Below are 19,571 nucleotides of genomic sequence, written 5' to 3' on the forward strand. Positions count from 1 at the left end.
AAGCTTAATTTTTGTCTGTGAACATAGAGCTGATGCGACTTGCTAAAAAGTAAACTTTTTGACTCATCTGTCCAAGGAGATTATCCCATTAGCAGTGTGGGTTCAAAAAGTCTAGTCCTCCTGGGTCTTCTTCCATGGAGCCTACTGTCACTCAACAACCACTGGATGATGCAACCAGTGACGTACCTTGACCTTGGAGTTCAGCATGTATCTCTTTGAAAGTTTTCCTTGGCTCATACCAAAGGCATGCAAGTATACATCAAACAATAGCATTTATCACCACATTTCAGGAGATTTGATGCATTGTCTCTATAAGCTACTAGGATACCAACAAATGTGTCCACGTCTGTATGTGTATACAGCTTGTTATATTATTAATTGAAGAAAAGTATAGCATAAACAGAAATAACTGTACCTAAGGCTTTTACTGGTTACCATCAAGTGGGATTCTGTCATCCGAAAAATATTATGGATAGCTCGTGCGGCCAGGACTTGTCTCATGGCTTCAAAGATGACCTGGTTTGTATGGTCTGATTTTACCGCCATTGATCCTAAGAATCGAACTACAAACACCTGCTGCAATAGCAAACCTGGAATGTAGGGATAAGGGGAGAAACAGATTTTTCTTTATTGGAGTGTACTTAATATGCATTGCTTGTAGATGTAACAGCAGTAGTTTTGTACTAATATTAGTTTTACCCTGTTTGGGCTTATTAACCCTTTAGTTTATGGAGAACTCCAGGAGTTTCTCCCCTATAAAAAAAAAAAGGCTCCTCCCCATGTAGCAAATGGGTGGGGGCCTCCTTTGCTGCATTACATTTTCCACTGGGGCTGCTGCAGTCTTGCCATTTTTTGAGGCCTGGCTGGTGACACTACAAAGATGTGTCCTCACTACAAACAGCCTTTATATGCCATGCGGCGAGAGATGCACAACGCCAGTGAGCCGAGCAGAAAAACAGTCTCGGTCACTGCATCGTAGCACTTTGTATACAGATTGAGACTCATTTGCACACAGATGTACTAGTGCTGCATATCAAATTAATCAATGCACTTTTGTTAGGCGGTTTTGTCACATTGCATTGTAACTAACATACACATTCTAGCGACAGAGATGCTCGGCACAAGCGAGTTGCACAGGACCTGGCGTGCTGAGAAGGGCTGTTTGGCGTGACTGCGGCAATAGTGTATAAGGACACATCTGAAGAAAGGAGACACAAATCATAGGTTCCCCCTAGGCTGGTCTGCCCAAGACTGGAATCCCCATGGCGGTTTTGTGGCATCAGTTTTGCAGTAGGACATGAGTTTCGAAACTAAAGGGGGATTGATGGCATATTCTGTTTAGAAGGTCAGCCCGATCTTTAGTAAATGCTGTATTTTTAGTTTAGAATCCGCGGATAATCCGCAGCAGATAGCATCAGTTTCTAAATCCCTGTAAAACAAACGCTTAGTAAATTTAGCCTTTTACAGTTGCTAAATGTTCAATAACCACCGTACCAATACTAACAAGTTCTGCTTTGTCTGAACACCCCTCATTTTTTCCTTGTGTGAAAAAAGAAAATGGTGAGCTTTTTGGCTGTTCCTGCAGCTAATGTAAAGCTGCATATACACGTAAAGATTTTCTGTCCAACCATCCAACTAGTTGATTGGTTGGAATGAAAATCTGGTAAGGTATGGGAGTAACTGATGATCAGCAATTTGCTCCTAAATGCCAGAAAACAGATGAAAATGGTCGTAAGACAAGTTTGTTAAATGTTTGATCTAAACAATTTGTTCAAACAGTTTTTGTCCATTTTCCGGCGTTTGGGAGCTAATTGCTGATCATCAGTTACTCCCATACGTTACCAGATTTTCATTCCAACCAGTCAAGTAGTTGGATGGTTGGACAGAAAATCTTTAGGTGTGTACCCATCTTAAAAAAAGGAGTTGGGGCTTCTGGGAATGTTCTGCTATCTAAAAATGGGAATACTGTTAAAGGAAAACTCCAGTTAAACCTGGAGTTCTTACTTAAAATGTGAGAACAAAAGAACATAATGCATTCTGAAATCTTCCAACACGGCATAACATTTCAGAAGGCAAAAAATGTTAACTGCTTAGAACTGATTTTATTTTCAATGTACTTTTCACTTTTACATGTGCTTAGAAACAAATTATTAATAGTTGTGCAATATACTGTATACTCTGCTTATTTCTTATAATGCACTGATATTATGGTGTTATTATTACCTTCCTCGGTAGACTTTTCAAATTTATCTTCAGATTCCCCAAATGGATTTGTACGCCTGAAAAGAACAATGACAAACAACAAGGGCTTGTAGCATTTATTGCATATTGTTAGTTATATACATTATATTGGCACTGCAGAAACTTTTTAGTGTCCAATAAATAAAAGTAAACTAAAAATAATAAATTACAATGTTTAACCACTTCTGGCAACAATGAAGCAGACTAATTGTAATGCTGGGCATACACGGCAAGATAAAATGTCTGTCAGACCGACAGACATTTTATCTGGCCGGCTGCCAGCCGCAGATGTCCGTGGCATACACTGTGAGAGAAATCTCACAGTGTATAGCCCGACATCTGCGCTCTGCCCCCGGGGGAGGAGACATTTCCCTGTTCCTTCCGTAGGAAGGAACACAGGAAATGTCTGTCTGTCGGCCGCACTGGGCATACACTGCCCGATGCGGCCGACAGTTACCGGGTAAATATCGCATCGGACGGGCATGCTGGACAATCCAGCATGCCCGACCGAGCAATATTTAACCCTCGGTCGCTCCCCCCCATGCTACAATTATCGCGGCGATCCGCCGATATTGGGCGGATCGTCCCGATAATTGCAGCGTGTATGGCCAGCATAAGCCATAAAGTTATGAATTTTAATGTAACACCTTTTCCTTTTTATAAATGTCTCTCAGTTCATAATATTCCATTGCATTACCTTAACTAATGTGTACATATGTGCTACACTTCACATTGATTATTACAACAACAAACTGACATACCTATTGCCTCTGTTTTGGTCTTGGAACTCAGTGGCCGGTAGAACAATGTCAAACTGAATAGGGGTTCCGGGGACTATTAGCTGCTCCGATTCTGGTTCACAAATGGCGTCCTCTGTCACATGGCTATTTGATTCCTCTTGTGGTACAGTCTCCCTTAAGCTTTCACTGTACAGACAATTTACACACAGGAAATTAGCTGAATTGCTTTAGAATTATACAGCATTGTTTATTTTAGAGCTACAGTACAGTTCTCATCAATATTATCTCTGATAAGATGGAATCATTTTCTTTCCAAATACCTTTGATGCACATTTTCATGTCTTCTGTCAAAGCTAGTGATAGGAGTCACTGCCTGCTGGGCCGTCTGATTTAATTTGATGGCTACGGCCTGTGAGAAGGCAAAGAAGACAGACAATGTAAACTCATGCAGTAAAAATAAAATCCTATACAATTAAGTAACCATTTATAAATAAATTACCTCTGGATTATCTGATAAGTAGATTTGTCTCGAAATGTTATTGATGGCAGAAATCCACTGAAATTGAGAAGAAAAAACTTTATCAAACAATTTTCAAGCAGACGATAAGTACGTCAATGTAACATGCTGAGCCAAGTTTATATCCAGGAGCACTGCAGAAAGACTTTAGGAAGTGTATGAACAATTAGTTAGAAACTTGTGCTTGTATCAGCAATAAAGTAGTTCTTTGTTCTCAACACATAATCTGCGTGATTAATTCAACACATCCTGACCACCATCCCATATACTATATACACAAACACACACGAGCGGTAAGCCCTAGTTCCACTACTTTTTGCATTAAGAGCTGGACTCCTGACTTCAGCAGCTTCCCTCCCACAGGATTGTTAAATACAAGCGCCATTAGTGGACTCCCCCTATCTGTCACTTAAACCACATGCAATTCTAAGGAATGGATTGTAAAATCCACAACAGGACAAATAGTCTTAACCAGGTATTGTGGAATCAATTTGGTGACTACATATTTCTTCTTCTTCTTGTAAAACACATCCATAGAAACGATTAAAATTTCTATACATTTGGGTATGCACTCAAATCAATAAACTCAAGATGTATGAATTTGCTCATTTTATGTTTCTTGACTGTATCCTTGACAGTCAAGTTTGTTGCAGAAATAGGTAAAAAGGGATTTACTAGGGCTGACAAGGGTGTGGATTGAAAGGTCTACAATATTTAGATAGACAGTCAATAGGTCGACACCAAATGGTCGACAAGCAATCGGTCAACAGTGTCAAATGGCCAGCTGTTAAGTGGTCGACATGAGCTAATGTGAGCAGGTTCAAATGGCTGCCTTGGTCAAAAGGTCGACACACAAATTGTCAACATATATATATTATTATTTTTTTTACACTATTCCTAACGCTTCACCAAGGGCCTAACTCTAAAAATCATTTGTGTCAAACAGTTCTGTGTTGACTTTTTCATCATGTCGACCTATGAGAATACTGAACTTTTAACCATTTGCATGTCAACCATCTGGTGTCGCCTTATTGACTGTCTATCTAGACACAGTAGATCTTCCATTCCTGTACCCACTGGATCGGAGGCTACTGTACATGACCTTCTGTTCCTTTTGGCCTTTGCACATTTGTTTAAATAAAAGTAACATCCTAGTTCAAGCTATTTCTACTTCAGGGTCCATAGGGTATCCACAGGATACCTTGGGGTATAGGTGTGACGTCAGTCGCAGGGCACCAAAGAGTTAAGCTTTCAGCCTCCCAGGATGCACTAGGTCCCCCTCCTATACCCCGCCCCCAGGCCAAGGCACCTCAGTTTAGTTTGGTGCCCGGCCGGAGTCGGGTGCACCTGTTGGAGTGGGGGCTAGAAGAGCCCCTGAAGCTTATTCTTCATGCAGCTGTGGCTGCACAACTGGATGAACAGCATGGACAGTCAGTCCTGACGTCCATGCTGTCTTCCCTACACCCCGCCGGTACCAGAACGCCGGTACTGATCCGGGGATGCTGGTGGGCGTCTGGGGTCACAGCTAGCGGTGACCCCAGATGCTCCGGACCATGGCCGGATTCAAGGGGGACAGAGGTAAGCAGCGGGGTCCCGCGGTGGGTCCCCGCTGATCACATGGTCCTAAGTCCCCAGGCAGGGGGCTCCCTGGGGACTGGCTGCAGCGTGGAGCCAGGCGACCAACCTGCGCTTCCACTACCCCCTGGGACAGCGGACCGCAGCAGAGCGGTAGCGCTGCGGCGTCCCAGGGGTTAAATGCATGCCAGGGGAGCGCGCCTTCCCTGTCTCACAGCCGGCGCCTCCCCCGCTGCACACAGCCCTCTCTGCACTGTGCTGACTGGTCCTGTGTCAGCGCTCCTCCCCCAGGCCAGCTTCTCTCTGCTCCTCGGCGGCCATCTTCTCTGCAACGCATGGTGAACGCTGCTGGAAGTCTGGAAGGAAGCATCGTGGTCTGGGTCCCCCCGCATACCTCTCCTCCGCTGTGGCTCAGGTCTGTGTAGGCAGCGCTGTGTCCTACCAGGCCCTGTGTCTGTGTAGTTGAGTGATCAGCGCTGTTAGTGCAGGAATTGTTATTTCTCTGCATTGTATGTGACTGTGCTAGCGCTGCCTGTAACTATTCTTCACTAAACTGTCAGCTTTATTACTGTCCCTGTTCTTTCTGCTAAAGCCCTTGCGGTGCGGTGCTGCAGGGTGGTCTCTCGCCTATTTAATACTTAATTGGTGAGAGAGGTCACATACGTGGTGCCATCATGTCTGAAAGTGATTTTCCCCTCCGGCTACAGTGTACCACGTGCAAAGTACCGTTAGCGGAGGGGGAGGGTAGCGCGGAGGGCCTTTGCCGGCAGTGTTGTCCATGGCGCGGCCTATTACGGTTACAGCACCGGTACAGGAGCCGCCCTGGGCTTGTTTCGCTCAGGCGTTAACAGCTTTAGTGGGCCAGTTAGCTCCGCAGCCCGCGTTTACTCCGATGGGTTTGTCCCAGCAGTCTGTGGTGTCGTCACCCATGCAGGGGTTCCCACGACAATTGGTGGTACCCCACAGTCTCCCTATTTCCCCGCTCCCGGTTTCTCAGGAGCCAGCGTGGGTTAACTCCCTGACGAGTTCTTTACAGCACTTGTCGGATGTATTGCAAGGGGAGTCTGTGATGCGGCCTCATAAAAGGCCGGTGGCGTCTCTGTCCGCTCCTTATGAGGATGACGAAGGGACGTCTGATGATGGGGAGATTCTGGATCCTTACGATCAGGAACCTTTCCATACTAAGGACGCTGATGCTAAGTCCAAAGTATATATTCCTGGACTTATTCGGGCGGTCCGCACAGCCTTGGTGATTGAGGACGAAGTTCCCCCAGCGGCTAAATCTAAGTATGCCTTTTTCAAAGATGTGAAGGGCGATGCCACAGTCTTTCCTCTTTCGGGTCAGTTGGTGGACCATTTAGAGGAGGCGTGGAAACAACCTGGCAAAAGATACCAGCCGCAGAGACGCCTGGCGGTGGCTTATCTGTTCGCGGATAATTATTTTGCTAAGTGTGAATCCCCTCCACAGGTGGATTCTCACGTGACCCGTCTTGTCCGTAGTGCCACATTGCCGATGCCATCCATGTCCTCCCTTAAGGATGCTACGGACCGCAAGGTAGAAATCTGCCTGAAGTCCGCTTATTCCCTTGCAGGGGGGGCAGCACGGCCGGCTATGGCCATTTGCTGGGTTGCCAGAGCGATGGAGCGCTGGGCGGATTCATTAGAGGCTTCTTTTGAATCCGACTGTCCGGCCGAACAAGCGGAGTTGATTGGCAATCTCCGTGATTCGGCCACCTACATCAACGAGGCGGCTCTAGACATTAGTACTCTGGTGTCTAGAATTTCTTCAGCAGCGGTAGCTGCTCGTCGCACCTTGTGGCTGCGATCCTGGAAGGCGGACGCAGATCCAAGAAAGGTCTGGAAGCGTTGCCGTTTACCGGAGAAGTTCTCTTCGGTCCGGATCTGGATAAGATTGTGGCCACGCTGGCGGCAGCCAAATCTGCTTGTCTCCCGTCGGCCGCTGCTCCTTCTGGTTCTGGACCATCGTCCTTTCGGTCATCTAGGGCCCAGGGCAGGCCCAAACCACAGTCGTTTCCTCGACAGGCTGGCCCTAAGAAATCGGGCAAGCCCCGGAAACAGGCATGGAGTACCAGACGTCCGGCCCCCAAGCCAGATGACAAGACTGCGGCCTGACGGTCCGGGTCTCCCCTTGGGGGATCCCAGGGTGGGAGGCCGCCTGCTGCAGTTCTCCCGGTGTTGGTCGTTCACTACGACAGACACTTGGGTTCTGGAGGTGGTCTCTCACGGGTACGCCCTCTCCTTCCGGCACAGACCCCCGGCTCGATTCTTCACCACGGGTCTACCATCAGACCGGAACAAGGCTACGGAGCTGTGGAAGGTATTGCATACTATGCTCCAGGCTGGAGTTATAGTGCCTGTTCCATTCTCCCAGAGGGGCCAGGGTTTCTATTCAAATCTATTTTTGGTACAGAAACCCAATGGGTCATATCGTCCGATTCTCAACCTCAAAGCACTCAACAAGTCTTTGCGGGTCCCGAAGTTTCGGATGGAGACCCTACGGTCCATCATTCTGGCGCTGGAACCTGGGGACTACATGGTGTCATTGGACATACAGGACGCTATGGCGGTCATGGCGGCTTCTCTGCGGCTGCAAGGAGTCCGCATGTTGCCGTACTTGGACGACCTGTTATTGGTGGCAGGATCTCCAGAGCTCCTGTTACACCACTTGGACCTGACCATTGCACTGCTGCAACGGCACGGCTGGCTAATTAACTGGCAGAAGTCCACTCTAATCCCGTCTCGGAGGATTCTGCATCTTGGAGCCTTATTGGACTCGGGACAGCAAAGGATCTTCGTGACGGAGGACAAGATCTCTGCTTTACAGTCAAGGGTGCGCAGTTGTCTGCACAGCCGCCGGGTGTCCTTACACTCGGCGATGAGGTTACTGGGCTCCATGGTGTCGGTGTTCGACATGGTGGAATACGCCCAGTTTCACTCTAGACCTCTGCAGCACCTGATCCTGTCCAAGTGGAACGGGCTGCCTCAGTCTCTGAAGTTCCAGACGATTGTGCTCACCCCGGAGGTTCGCCTGTCCCTTGCGTGGTGGTTAAAGATGACCCACCTCAACAAGGGACGTCCGTTCTGGGTTCCAAATTGGGTCCTGTTGACAACGGACGCCAGTCTTCGAGGCTGGGGAGCAGTTTCGGGTCCACACTTGTTCCAGGGCAGGTGGACACCGACAGAAGCGGAGCTTCCAATAAATATCTTGGAACTCCGTGCGGTCTTCAATGCTCTCCTGCAGGCACAGCGGTTTCTCCAGGGTCACCCGGTGCAGGTCCAGTCGGACAATGCTACCACCGTGGCCTACATAAACAGGCAAGGAGGAACTCGCAGTCGGGCGGCTCTCGTAGAGGTCTCTCGGATCCTGGTTTGGGCGGAGCGCAATCTTCCGGCCATATCAGCGGTCTTCATCCCGGGAGTGCTAAATTGGGAGGCGGACTTTCTAAGTCGCCAGGACGTTCATCCAGGGGAATGGTCCCTGCACCCGGACGTTTTTCAACTACTGGTGGACAGGTGGGGTCTTCCAGAAATCGACCTCATGGCGTCCCGGCACAACAACAAGTTGCCGGTGTACGGGTCTCGCACAAGAGATGAAGGGGCGTCTCTGGTGGATGCTCTGTCCGTCCGGTGGACGTTCAGGTTCGCATACCTGTTCCCTCCGGTCTCCCTTCTTCCACGGGTAATCCGGAAATTCAAACAGGAAGGAGGGACGCTCCTGTTGATAGCTCCCGCGTGGCCCAGACGGCACTGGTTCTCAGACCTTCAGGGTCTGTCCGTGGACAGTCCTCTGCGGTTGCCGCTACGACCGGACCTTCTGTCTCAGGGTCCTTGTCTTCACCCGGACCTGACTCGGCTGTCTTTGGCGGCGTGGCTGTTGAGACGGCCATGCTGAGGTCCTGGGGGTTTGCCAGCTCTATGCTGTGTACCATGTTACGAGCTCGGAAACCGTCTTCCGCGAGGATATACCATCGCGTGTGGCATACGTTCTTCCAGTGGTGTCGACCGAGAGGTTATGCACCGCGGGAGTTTCGTCTGTCTCGGATTCTCGCCTTCCTGCAAGCGGGACTAGATCATGGGCTTCGCCTTGCTTCTTTGAAGGTACAGGTTTCGGCCCTATCTGTCTGGTTTCACCGTAGGATTGCTACAATCCCGGATGTGCGCACCTTTATGCAAGGTGTTCTCCGTATTCAGCCGCCCTTTGTTCCACCTGTGGCGCCTTGGGATTTGGCTGTGGTCCTGAGGACTCTCCAAGGACCGCCGTTTGAACCACTGGGCTCAGTGGATATTAAATGGCTAACAGCTAAGACTGTTTTCCTTCTGGCCGTTGCTTCAGCCAGACGTGTTTCTGAGTTAGGGGCTCTTTCTTGTAGACCCCCTTTCTTGGTTTTTTTTCATGGGAACAGGGCAGTGCTCCGCACTCGGCCCGAGTTTCTCCCCAAAGTTGTTTCCCAGTTTCAGGTTAACGAGGAAATAGTTGTTCCGGCCTTTAACTCACCGGGTCTTTCCGTGGGTGAGGCCTCTTTGGATGTTGTGCGGGCCTTAAGGACTTATGTGGACCGCACTTCTTTGTTTAGGAAGTCGGACGCTTTGTTGTCCTCTATGGCTTCTGTAAAAAGGGTTGGCCTGCTTCAAAGCAAACTTTGGCAGCCTGGATCCGTATGGCTATTTCTGAAGCTTATCTTCATGAAGGCCTACCGGTCCCTCCTTCTCTGAAGGCTCATTCCACTAGGTCTGTGGGTCCTTCGTGGGCAGCTTGACGTGGTGCCTCGGCAGTTCAGATCTGCAAGGCTGCTACGTGGTCTTCTGTCCATACCTTCGTGAGGTATTACAGGTTTGACACCTTCGCCTCTCAGGATGCTTCCTTCGGGCGGCGGATTCTCCTTTCTGCACAGGAGCGTCCCCACCCTTAAAGGATACTGCTTTGGGACATCCCCAAGGTATCCTGTGGATACCCTATGGACCCTGAAGTAGAAAATATGAGATATGGTAAGAACTTACCCTTGTTATCTCTATTTCTACGAAGTCCATAGGGTTCCACAGGACTCCCGCCCTGTCGCACCTGTGCTGCAGATGGGCTTTGCTCTGGTCACCGGTTTTCCGTCTCCCTCTGGTGAGAATGTGATTCTTGTATGTGTCCAGATCTTTGTTCTCTCTCTTCCTTCTCCTCCTCCGGCCTATGGCTTGGTAACTAACTGAGGTGCCTTGGCCTGGGGGCGGGGTATAGGAGGGGGACCTAGTGCATCCTGGGAGGCTGAAAGCTTAACTCTTTGGTGCCCTGCGACTGACGTCACACCTATACCCCAAGGTATCCTGTGGAACCCTATGGACTTCGTAGAAATAGAGATAACAAGGGTAAGTTCTTACCATATCTCATATTTTTACAACATTTCTTGCAGACACACTTGCAGACATACTCTGTCCTAGACAATAGATAGAGCAAGTTACATTATGCCAAAGACAATGAAATATAACAAATGTTAAAAACTAAAATTGTTTAGCTCAGTCCTTAGCGTAATTATTTTGTTAGGCACCAAGGGGAGGGTTAAGGTGAAGATTAAGGCTAAAAAAATATAGTAAAAAAAATAAAGTGTCAACCATTTTTATCTTGGCCTTTTGATCATATCGACCATTTATACCTGTTGACCTTCTTACATGTTAACCTTTAGTGTGCTGACCTTCGGTCCCTGATGACCTTTTGTCCCAGTCGACCAACTGACTGTCTAACATCTGGTGTCTATCTAGATATTGTCAACCTATAGTCCGGCACCCGTCACATTCCGTTCTGATCATCTAATAAACTCAGATATTCATGTGTTAGTATATACTTTTACAGGTTATCATGAAAATAATACAAATTTAACATTTAATGAATGTGTGTAATACAAGCTATTTAAACCAAACAGGCAGGTGAATAATAACCTGTGAGAGTATAGACTAACACATGAATATCTGAGTTTATTAGATGATCAGAACGTAACGGGACAGCCTGTGCATTTAACAAATAATACACGACGGTGCAGTTATATATGAACTTAAATCTCTCTGAGCGCAACCACTAGATAATAAATTGCTGTAATCTGTGGGTTCCTGAATAAAAAGGGACGTACACTAGGCGACATATAATTATCCACTAGTCACTAGTCACGGACCTACATATGTAAAATGAGAGATTGATCAGCATATGTAAAGTGAGATAGTATCTATTTTATTTAAAGGTTGGAGCAGACACAGATGGTCTGTTTATATGGCATATGTGTTAAATGTTGTATAATAATTCCCGGTATTAAGGATATAACTGGGAATTAAATGTATATATTCCCCTTGGATGGAGGAAGGGATTAGGGAATAATAAATTAAAATAGATATAGTTATTACAAATAATGCTGTCTCTTCAATATACCTAATATCTTAATTGGTTTTTGATCTATGATGAAGGATAACGGAACTAAGTGAAAAACGAATATAAACTCAAATAGGTGTCCACAGAAAGCTTTTAACAGAGTAAATAATAAGCATACTCAGGACACTGAGGTATAATTGAAAATAATGGGCTATTGTATCAATAAAATGAGATATCTAGAATTCGTATTATCAGTATAATGGGGAAAATCTGTTTTGGACCTCAGCATATACTTATTGTCCATATGCCAGTGGACTAGTTAGAGGATAATGACAGACTAATTCCCAGTGGATAGTTATACATGTTCTACGGTCTATGGCCCTCATTCAGAGCCGTACGCTCTGAGCAGAGCGCACGCTCTGAATGAGGGCCGGGCTCCATTTTCATGGAGTGTCCTCCTGGACGCTCGTATAGCTGTGGGTCACCACCCACAGGCTATACGAGCGTGCTTTGTGATGGCCGCGATGGTCGAGACCATCGCGACCATCGAAATTGCGAGCCGGAGCCTGCGGTTGAGGTTTTCAACCGCAAGCTCCGGAGTGATTTTGGCTCTATCAGAGCCAAAATCACTCCCACTGACATCACTAGTGATGTCAGTGGGCCGGCTTCTGACGGGAGGCGTTCCCGTGGGAACGCCCCCGTCAGGGAGGCACGCCCCCGGCACGCCCACCAAAGGGGGCGTGCTGTCAATCAACATTGACAGCACGCCCCCTTTGATCGGACACAACGAGCGAAGGACTTTCCTTCGCTCGTCGCGTCTGGCGCATGCGCACGACGGAGCTCCCTCCGTCGTGCGCATGCTCAGTGCATAACATCGACCCACTTGCGAGCGGACAGCCGCTCGCGAGTGGGTCTGAATCAGGCCCAATATTCATTACACCTATATGTTGAGATACCTGGGATTTTACCATCAGGGAAATTCTGTTTCGGACCTAGATATACTGTAAATTACTGTCCATTACATTGTCCATATGCCAGTGGACTATTTAGAGGGCATCAATCCGAGACAGACTAATCCCCAGTGGATAGCTATACAGGTTGTAAGACCTATTGTCCATATTCATAACACCAATATGATGAGATACCTATGAATTGAACTATCATTATAACAGGGGAATTCTATCTTGGACCGTGATGTATATTCAATGTCCATCTGCTATTGGACTAATTAGAAAGTAATAAACCAAGATAACCAACCCCCAAGTGGACAGCTATTTATATAGTAAGATCCATTTTTCACATCCAACGGACTATTTGTGCATTATAGTAGGATTGCTGGGAATTAATATTCTGGAGTTTAGATGGGGAATGTATGAGATTTAAATTCCTAATATGAGAAGATCTATGTATTAGGTCACTTCAGTTCCATACAAGAACATCTGATCTGCCCTATATTTATGAATTGAGTGTGTCTAGTGGACATAAAGCATGATCTTATTACTCATTATATACTTGAATAATGATGTTAAAAACACACCTTTACAATTGTGAATGCACCTGAGAACAGATCAAAGGCAAACGTAATAATAACAGCCAAATAATACACAGTGGGACTGCATTTTAAGCACAGTCTTTATTTGTATTGTCTTCACAAGCGTATGTTTATTTATGTGATTTTTTTATTATTTCGCTGTACCTACATTTTTATTGAGGAAGAAATAAAAGTTATATTTTAATTAAAATGAGTGCGCCACCACAGGACAACTTCTGTCTGTCCTTTGAGTTAAAACCCATATTTTAAACCTGCAAGAAACCCATTAGACAACATTCTTTGTAGCATGTGAAGCATTTATTTAGTTTTAACCTTTTGTTAAAACAAGATATGTTCTCGTTGTGGTGTACTTGTCACTTGATGTATAATCTTGGCAGATTCAAGTTTGCAGCACTGTGGTATACTTTTAAAATGACCCTTGAACAATCAATACCCAGGAACAGCTAGAACCTTAAAATCAGCCCTTCTGAACACATAACTTTATACAATATCATTAAATAACACTACACAGTGTACATACATACTAATGAAATAAACAATAATACTAGTATTAAAAAAACACTGGAGAAAATTACCTCCTCGTATTCCTTCTTTCCTTCTGCTTGGAGGATGAGGCTCCTAGAAACATCAGCATAGTATAAATATTATTCTATACCCCATACAATGTCAACTATAATATTTGGACGGACCAGCCTCTCAATTAATTTTCACCTAAATTGATATTTTATGTTTAAATCATTCATGACAGCAAGGGCCCATCAGGGATATTTGTAGTGTTACATTTTTAATTTAATTAGTATATATGTGCATAATATTGGGCTCCCAAAATGAATGAAGAAGAAATTTGCACCCTTCATCCCTGGGAATTCTTCGAACATCTCACACCACAGAGGTCCATTGCCGTGGCTATCCTGCAATGCCTATACAAGTCCTTCATCAGCCCATGCCTGGACAACGCCTTACATCTTAAGGCACACCTATTTTTCATCTTGTATTTGAGGAGAAGCAGGTGGGCGGCGATGGGGTTAGGGACGGGGCCTGACATTTCATGTCATTAAGCCCTTCACTGGAAATTGCAGCAATTACCGCATATTTAAATAAGGGGTGTAGCTTGAAGAATCGCGTCATTAAGCCCCACTTCTACTCAGAGAACCCTGATTGCTGTGGAAAATCTCCCCATTCTGCCTAATTCACTAGGAAGTGGGCAGTAATGCGGAAGAAGTGACTACTCTACCGGGGTTGAGGGTGGTTACCCGAAAAATCGTGAGCCTCCCGCAACTTCCGGGAGAGCAGGCATATATGCCTTGTGGTATGTGGGGAAATCTGAAGGGTGTTTTTGGATTACATGTGTGATGTATACAAAGAGCATGTAATGGATTTCTCTGAAGGTTAGAGGGCTGAATATGCAGACTTTCTTATCACAAATATACACCATACAAGTCAAATAATTTATATGCCATTGGTAGTTCAGTGCTTGTGTAAATCAGTCAGACATGTGATACACATTGTCCAATAAGAAGGGCCACTAAGTATTTCACATAAATATTTGTCTAAAAAGAACAAAGAAACATTTGTAATTCTTACGATTTGCCAGAGGGAGATGTGATTTGGAAGCAGTAGCGTCTGTCCTCACAGTCCACTGCCATGACTGAGCAATTGTCCAAATCCTGAATAAGACCACCAGCCACTTCACCTCGGTGCTGACACATTAGGTTTCCCCCTTGTGTAAAGAAATACAATCGTTCCCAACTTGTGGTAACCAAGCCAGTTTTACTGAAAGGTACAAAAAAAAAAAAAAAAAAGACTATTCGTTAAATGTAAAAGTACTAAGCATAATGAATTAGAGGTCTAAACAATTGCTATATTACTTGCTACAGGAAATTATATCATGAACCTTTTCAGTCTAAATACTTATTAGATATATAATAAAACAATAAAATATGTACATCTCTTTGTTTGATGTTTTCAATGCTTATAACATGCTGTTGTAAGACCATATAAGGCCACATACACACTAGCAAAGATTTCAAGCTCCCTGAAGTTTCTCAGTGTATTAACATGTGGTGAATGCAAAATACACAACATGCTGCTGCAACATTTTGTAATGAAAAATGCATTGAAAAGAAAACAAAAACCACAAGAAAACACATGATATAAGCCCTTAGGAAGGTAATTCAACTTGGGGGAAGGGAGGAGGGTTGTTGTAGTATGAAAAGCATTCTTATATAAAGCACATAAAGTGGTCAGTCAATAAAAACAAGAAAACGCCATATAAAACTTTCTGTGCATGACTATAGTCAGAGCTTTAATAAGCACATTCATTTTTCCTTTAATCTTCGCAGTACTGGTCTGGGAGGTATTTCTACTGCCCTTGAGGTCCAATCAACTAACTGGGTTTTCATGTATTCAGATAGAATGAGCAGAACGTAGACGAGGGCTGCAAAACGACCTTGTAAGCGCAATCATTAATAATAACAAGTGTCTCGGCCACCTATGATAAGAAATTTCCCAAGGAGCAGTCACTGTGAAAATACCAATGTACAATTCTGTAATGGCCAATGACATGTACTGCTAGTGAACGGAGCATTACCCAGTTACATCACAGACACTGGAGTATGTTGTGTATGTCAGTCTGTATAGTGAGAGGGAAAACAGCAACTTCTGTCACTAAGACCATCAGGACCTTGCAATGTTTAGTTGTAAAACTTTTGTACATACTCTAGGCCTATAACATTCTGATGGTCTAGTATAGCACAGTCACAGAATAAACTACAATACCATTTCAAGGTCTAAAGCTGGAGGTAGCATATAGGAACAACCATTAATGGCTTCCTACTATGTAGTTATACCTGCACAGGGGCAGTTTAAGATAGAAGAGGCCCGTGTGCAGCCCCCATGCGGGCCCCCTGCTCTCCGGCACTGCAGTACACTCTGGCTTTGTGATAAAGTCTACTGTCAGGTCTCCGGGTACATGGTGCCCATGCTATGTTCCAGGAGACATCTCTACTGCACATATGCAAATCACCGGGAAAATGGGGGCCACACCATTTTCTCAGTGATTTTAGTCTTCAGTACTGCCTGATGTGGGTCTCCAGATAGGTAAGAATAATAGTTATATGGGTGCAGTGGGGGCCGTGTGTACCACTGTACCCATTATAGATGCGCCAATGTACCTGCAGTTAGCCTTATACAGGGTATTCCATTATTGGCCCCAACTTTTAAAGTAATTGACGTAATTTAGTGAAATGTGACACAGACATCTCTTGGTCTATGAGAAACAGGAGGAAGTCATAGCAAGTGATGAAGGTGTTCGCCATTAGCATCCAGGCCACCTGTTTACACATGTGCTCTGTTAAGGGCAGCTGTTCCCCACCCTAGTCAGCAGCGCTGTCCAAAATTCAAATAGGAGAGTCACACCAACTGCCAGTGAGGATGGCAGTTGGTGAGGTTCACCTATTTGAATTTTGCACTGCGCTGAAGCCCCACCTCTGGAGCTGCCAATGCTAGCCAGTAGGTATTCCTGCCTCTGACAGTGGTGTTGTGTACTAAGGCGTCCACATTCATTGTGTCTGTGTAATATGTGCCGATATCAACCTTTATCGACTCAGTTTTCCAGTACGTATGGGCAATAAATAGGAGTTGATCCGCTGTGTACCGGTTCATATCAGCACGTAGCACACAGACACGAGGTGGGGCTGTGTCAAATTTCACCATAATTACTTTTAAAAAGTTATAAAAAAAAACTGGGGGGCCAATAGCGAGTGAAACATCCTGTATATGAGCTACTTTTCACCATTTTCTAAAAATAAGGGCACAAATTAACTGTGTAGCTGAAGTGTCCTTCAGTGGGATTTCTGACAAAGTTTTGTGTATAAAAATATTCTCCATCCCCCAACTCCCCAAAAATGTATCAGGAACTTCTCAGAACTGAAGATCTTTCTAAGACCCTTACATTGTGAGCTGGAATACACTACTACTGCTGATGTTATTAGTACCTATTTAATAAGCCAAACTTTATTTAGGATTTTGCACTTCCTGTTCCAAAAACACATAGACAATACCCTTTCCCTATGGTTTTGTGCACAGTACACATCTTACAGTATTTCAATTGAACGACTATTTACCTTCTCATGTTTAGGTAGCCAGCCTTCTGGATGAGGTTTCGGTTGATAACAGGGGAGGAAACGTCAGAATCCGGTGTATACATGGCATCGCTACCAGATAGCAGATCCTGTTGAGAAATTCTCATGGCCTCTGCTTCTCTGTCCAACTCTCCTTGCATCCTACAAGAACAGATAATCATAATTTGCTTCCAGCTTCATTAAATCGCATTTCAGTGGTTTCCTAGTACCTGTGGCCACCATGTGTATGCATGAAGAACATTCAGAAACATCTCTGCATGTGTTACAGAAAATAACCCTATACAACACAGCATTATCTGGTTGTATGCTACATACATACATTACTATGATTCACTTATAAAGATTAACAACAGCATGGGGATTTGATCTGATCAAATCATTTAAGCTTGCTGCCTGTCGTCAAGGGACCCCAAATCTCTGCAACAATGGGCTGCAAACTTAAATGTTTTGATCAAATATGAACAAAATCCCCATGCTTTTATTCGCTAGATGCACACAGATTTACAAAACGTTATTGTTAGTGCCGATAACAAATGTTTTTCTGTTTTGGATAGAAGATTTAGCTCTGCTTACCGCTCAATCATGCCTGACAGCGAAGACAGAAAGCCATCCATTTTTTTGGAAAACATTTCACAACCTTTTTTTAAAAAAGTAATCTGCAAAACAATCAAGAGAGAATACCATAAACACTCGTGCAGAAGTGTAACGTACTGAAAAAGATAAAAAAGGACAGTAAGGAAGACCAAACACACATATGTACATTCAATCATCATTTTCTAAGACTTATGAAAGGCACCACAACCACTTCGCTTTTAATATTTTTTTTCCCAATTGCACAAGCCACCACCTGCTATACGTAAAAGCAAATAATCCATGTTATTATGTTTGTTATGTCATCCTGTTATCTACATGGAAATCATCAGGGATTTATGGCCCGATTCAGAGACGGACACAATTTTTAGGTCATACGCAGTAGAGTGATTTTTTTGCTACTGCGCATACGCCAAAGTCGCACTCCGCCCGCGCAATGATTGGTTAGCGGTGATAGTTGTGGTGAGGATTTATTCGCAAAGGGAGTGACAGGTAGTCAGCGTTGGGGGGGGGGGTAATGGAGCATGGCAAGAAAAACGCAGGTGTGTCGGGACCGTTTTCTGTGCGCCTTAGTGAGCCTCTGCAAATTCGTACGCAGTTACAGAGGTTCCGGCTTTTTAGGTGAGACAGACATTATGAGACAGCATAGACATGCTCAGAGGTTCGATGTGCGACCGATGTTTCCAATGATTTCACTTTTGTACGTAACGGCAAATGTGAGACGCAGACAGTGGCCGTCTCTCTGTACACAAGACGGTGCCTAAGTCATTAGCATATTTTTTTCCAAGACCACAGTGTACGGGATTGCAGCAGTGACAGGCATTGCGAACATCTATAATTCAGGCCCCTAATGATATTGTTTTAAATTACTAAATATTTTTGCACCAATCATTCAAATCATAACCTGCTGAGAGCAAATACCGTTCTGCTGTAGCATACGATTCACATTTATAAGGTTTGAGAAATGACAGCAGTATTACAATAACGTTTTTAGATATTAACAGAATTCACTGAATTTGTTTTATTTGTCAGAAAATGTAATCACTACCTGTCCTTTTGTGTAACCAAGTATAGGATCTAGCATCGCTGTCCTCTTCCTGTACTGGAGAGCATTCAAGGCACAGTAGTACTGCAGTGATGAGAGGTGCTGCTTCCTTCTAGTTCCGGCAACTTCCTTTGCAATCTCAGCCTTTATCTTTACAAATACAAAAAAAAATCTGTTAAAATATTATATCAATCCATAAGTAATGTAAGACATGCTGTCACCGATTAACCCTACCAATTAACTATTATAGCCATCCCCATCCCTGCATCCAAATACCTTCACACCCACTGCACTAACCTGCACTTACAGAATGTGAATGGAATGTTTCTGAACACAAGAAAGTTATGTTCTGTTTACATCACACTTGCCAACATTGTGGCTAGGGGCAGCCAGGTTGGAGATGCAGGGAGTGTGGTGTAGTCAAGTGGGCGTGGGGGAGGGGGCAATGGCGCATTTATAAACAATTCCACGATTCTCAGCATTCTCAACCAATGCACACAGGAAGTGGGCAGCCTGTAGGCAGCCTCCAGGAGATTTACCCACTCTTCCGGGCGAGCCACCCAAGATTTGGGAGTCACCCAGATGTTTCGGGAGAGTATGCATGTAAGGTCTACATCTCCCAACATGCCCGTTCATGCCTTGGGGGTCAGGTACAAAATAAAATAATTGGCAGTGAATTGCATCATTAAACCCCCACCAATTCACTAGGGGAGTGGACGGATTTCGGTAAGGTGCCTTGTTCTCCCAGGAGTTAGTGAGAACTCCCCGAACTTCTGAAGTCTCTCTTGACATTCCGGTTGAGTAGAC

The 19,571-nt window shown here is 44.9% G+C and overlaps 1 protein-coding gene across 3 annotated transcripts in view; it reads right to left on the reverse strand.

Annotated features, from left to right (window-relative positions):
• APPL2 (adaptor protein, phosphotyrosine interacting with PH domain and leucine zipper 2) overlaps positions 1–19,571 on the reverse strand; it is a 96,646-nt gene that overhangs the window by 23,037 nt on the left and 54,038 nt on the right. For all 3 annotated transcript variants that reach the window (XM_088453616.1, XM_088453597.1, XM_088453606.1), the window contains exons 8-17: positions 18,768–18,914; positions 17,702–17,784; positions 17,111–17,269; positions 14,571–14,759; positions 13,562–13,604; positions 3,481–3,537; positions 3,302–3,390; positions 3,003–3,167; positions 2,224–2,279; positions 416–590 (exon numbers count right to left, since the gene is read on the reverse strand). In XM_088453616.1, the coding sequence (XP_088309742.1) occupies positions 416–590; positions 2,224–2,279; positions 3,003–3,167; positions 3,302–3,390; positions 3,481–3,537; positions 13,562–13,604; positions 14,571–14,759; positions 17,111–17,269; positions 17,702–17,784; positions 18,768–18,914 (1,163 nt within the window). The remainder of the gene's footprint in view (positions 1–415; positions 591–2,223; positions 2,280–3,002; positions 3,168–3,301; positions 3,391–3,480; positions 3,538–13,561; positions 13,605–14,570; positions 14,760–17,110; positions 17,270–17,701; positions 17,785–18,767; positions 18,915–19,571) is intronic.

Source organism: Taudactylus pleione, unplaced genomic scaffold (assembly GCF_031769625.1).
Source record: "Taudactylus pleione unplaced genomic scaffold, aTauple2 ptg000040l, whole genome shotgun sequence".
NCBI lineage: Eukaryota > Metazoa > Chordata > Amphibia > Anura > Myobatrachidae > Taudactylus > Taudactylus pleione.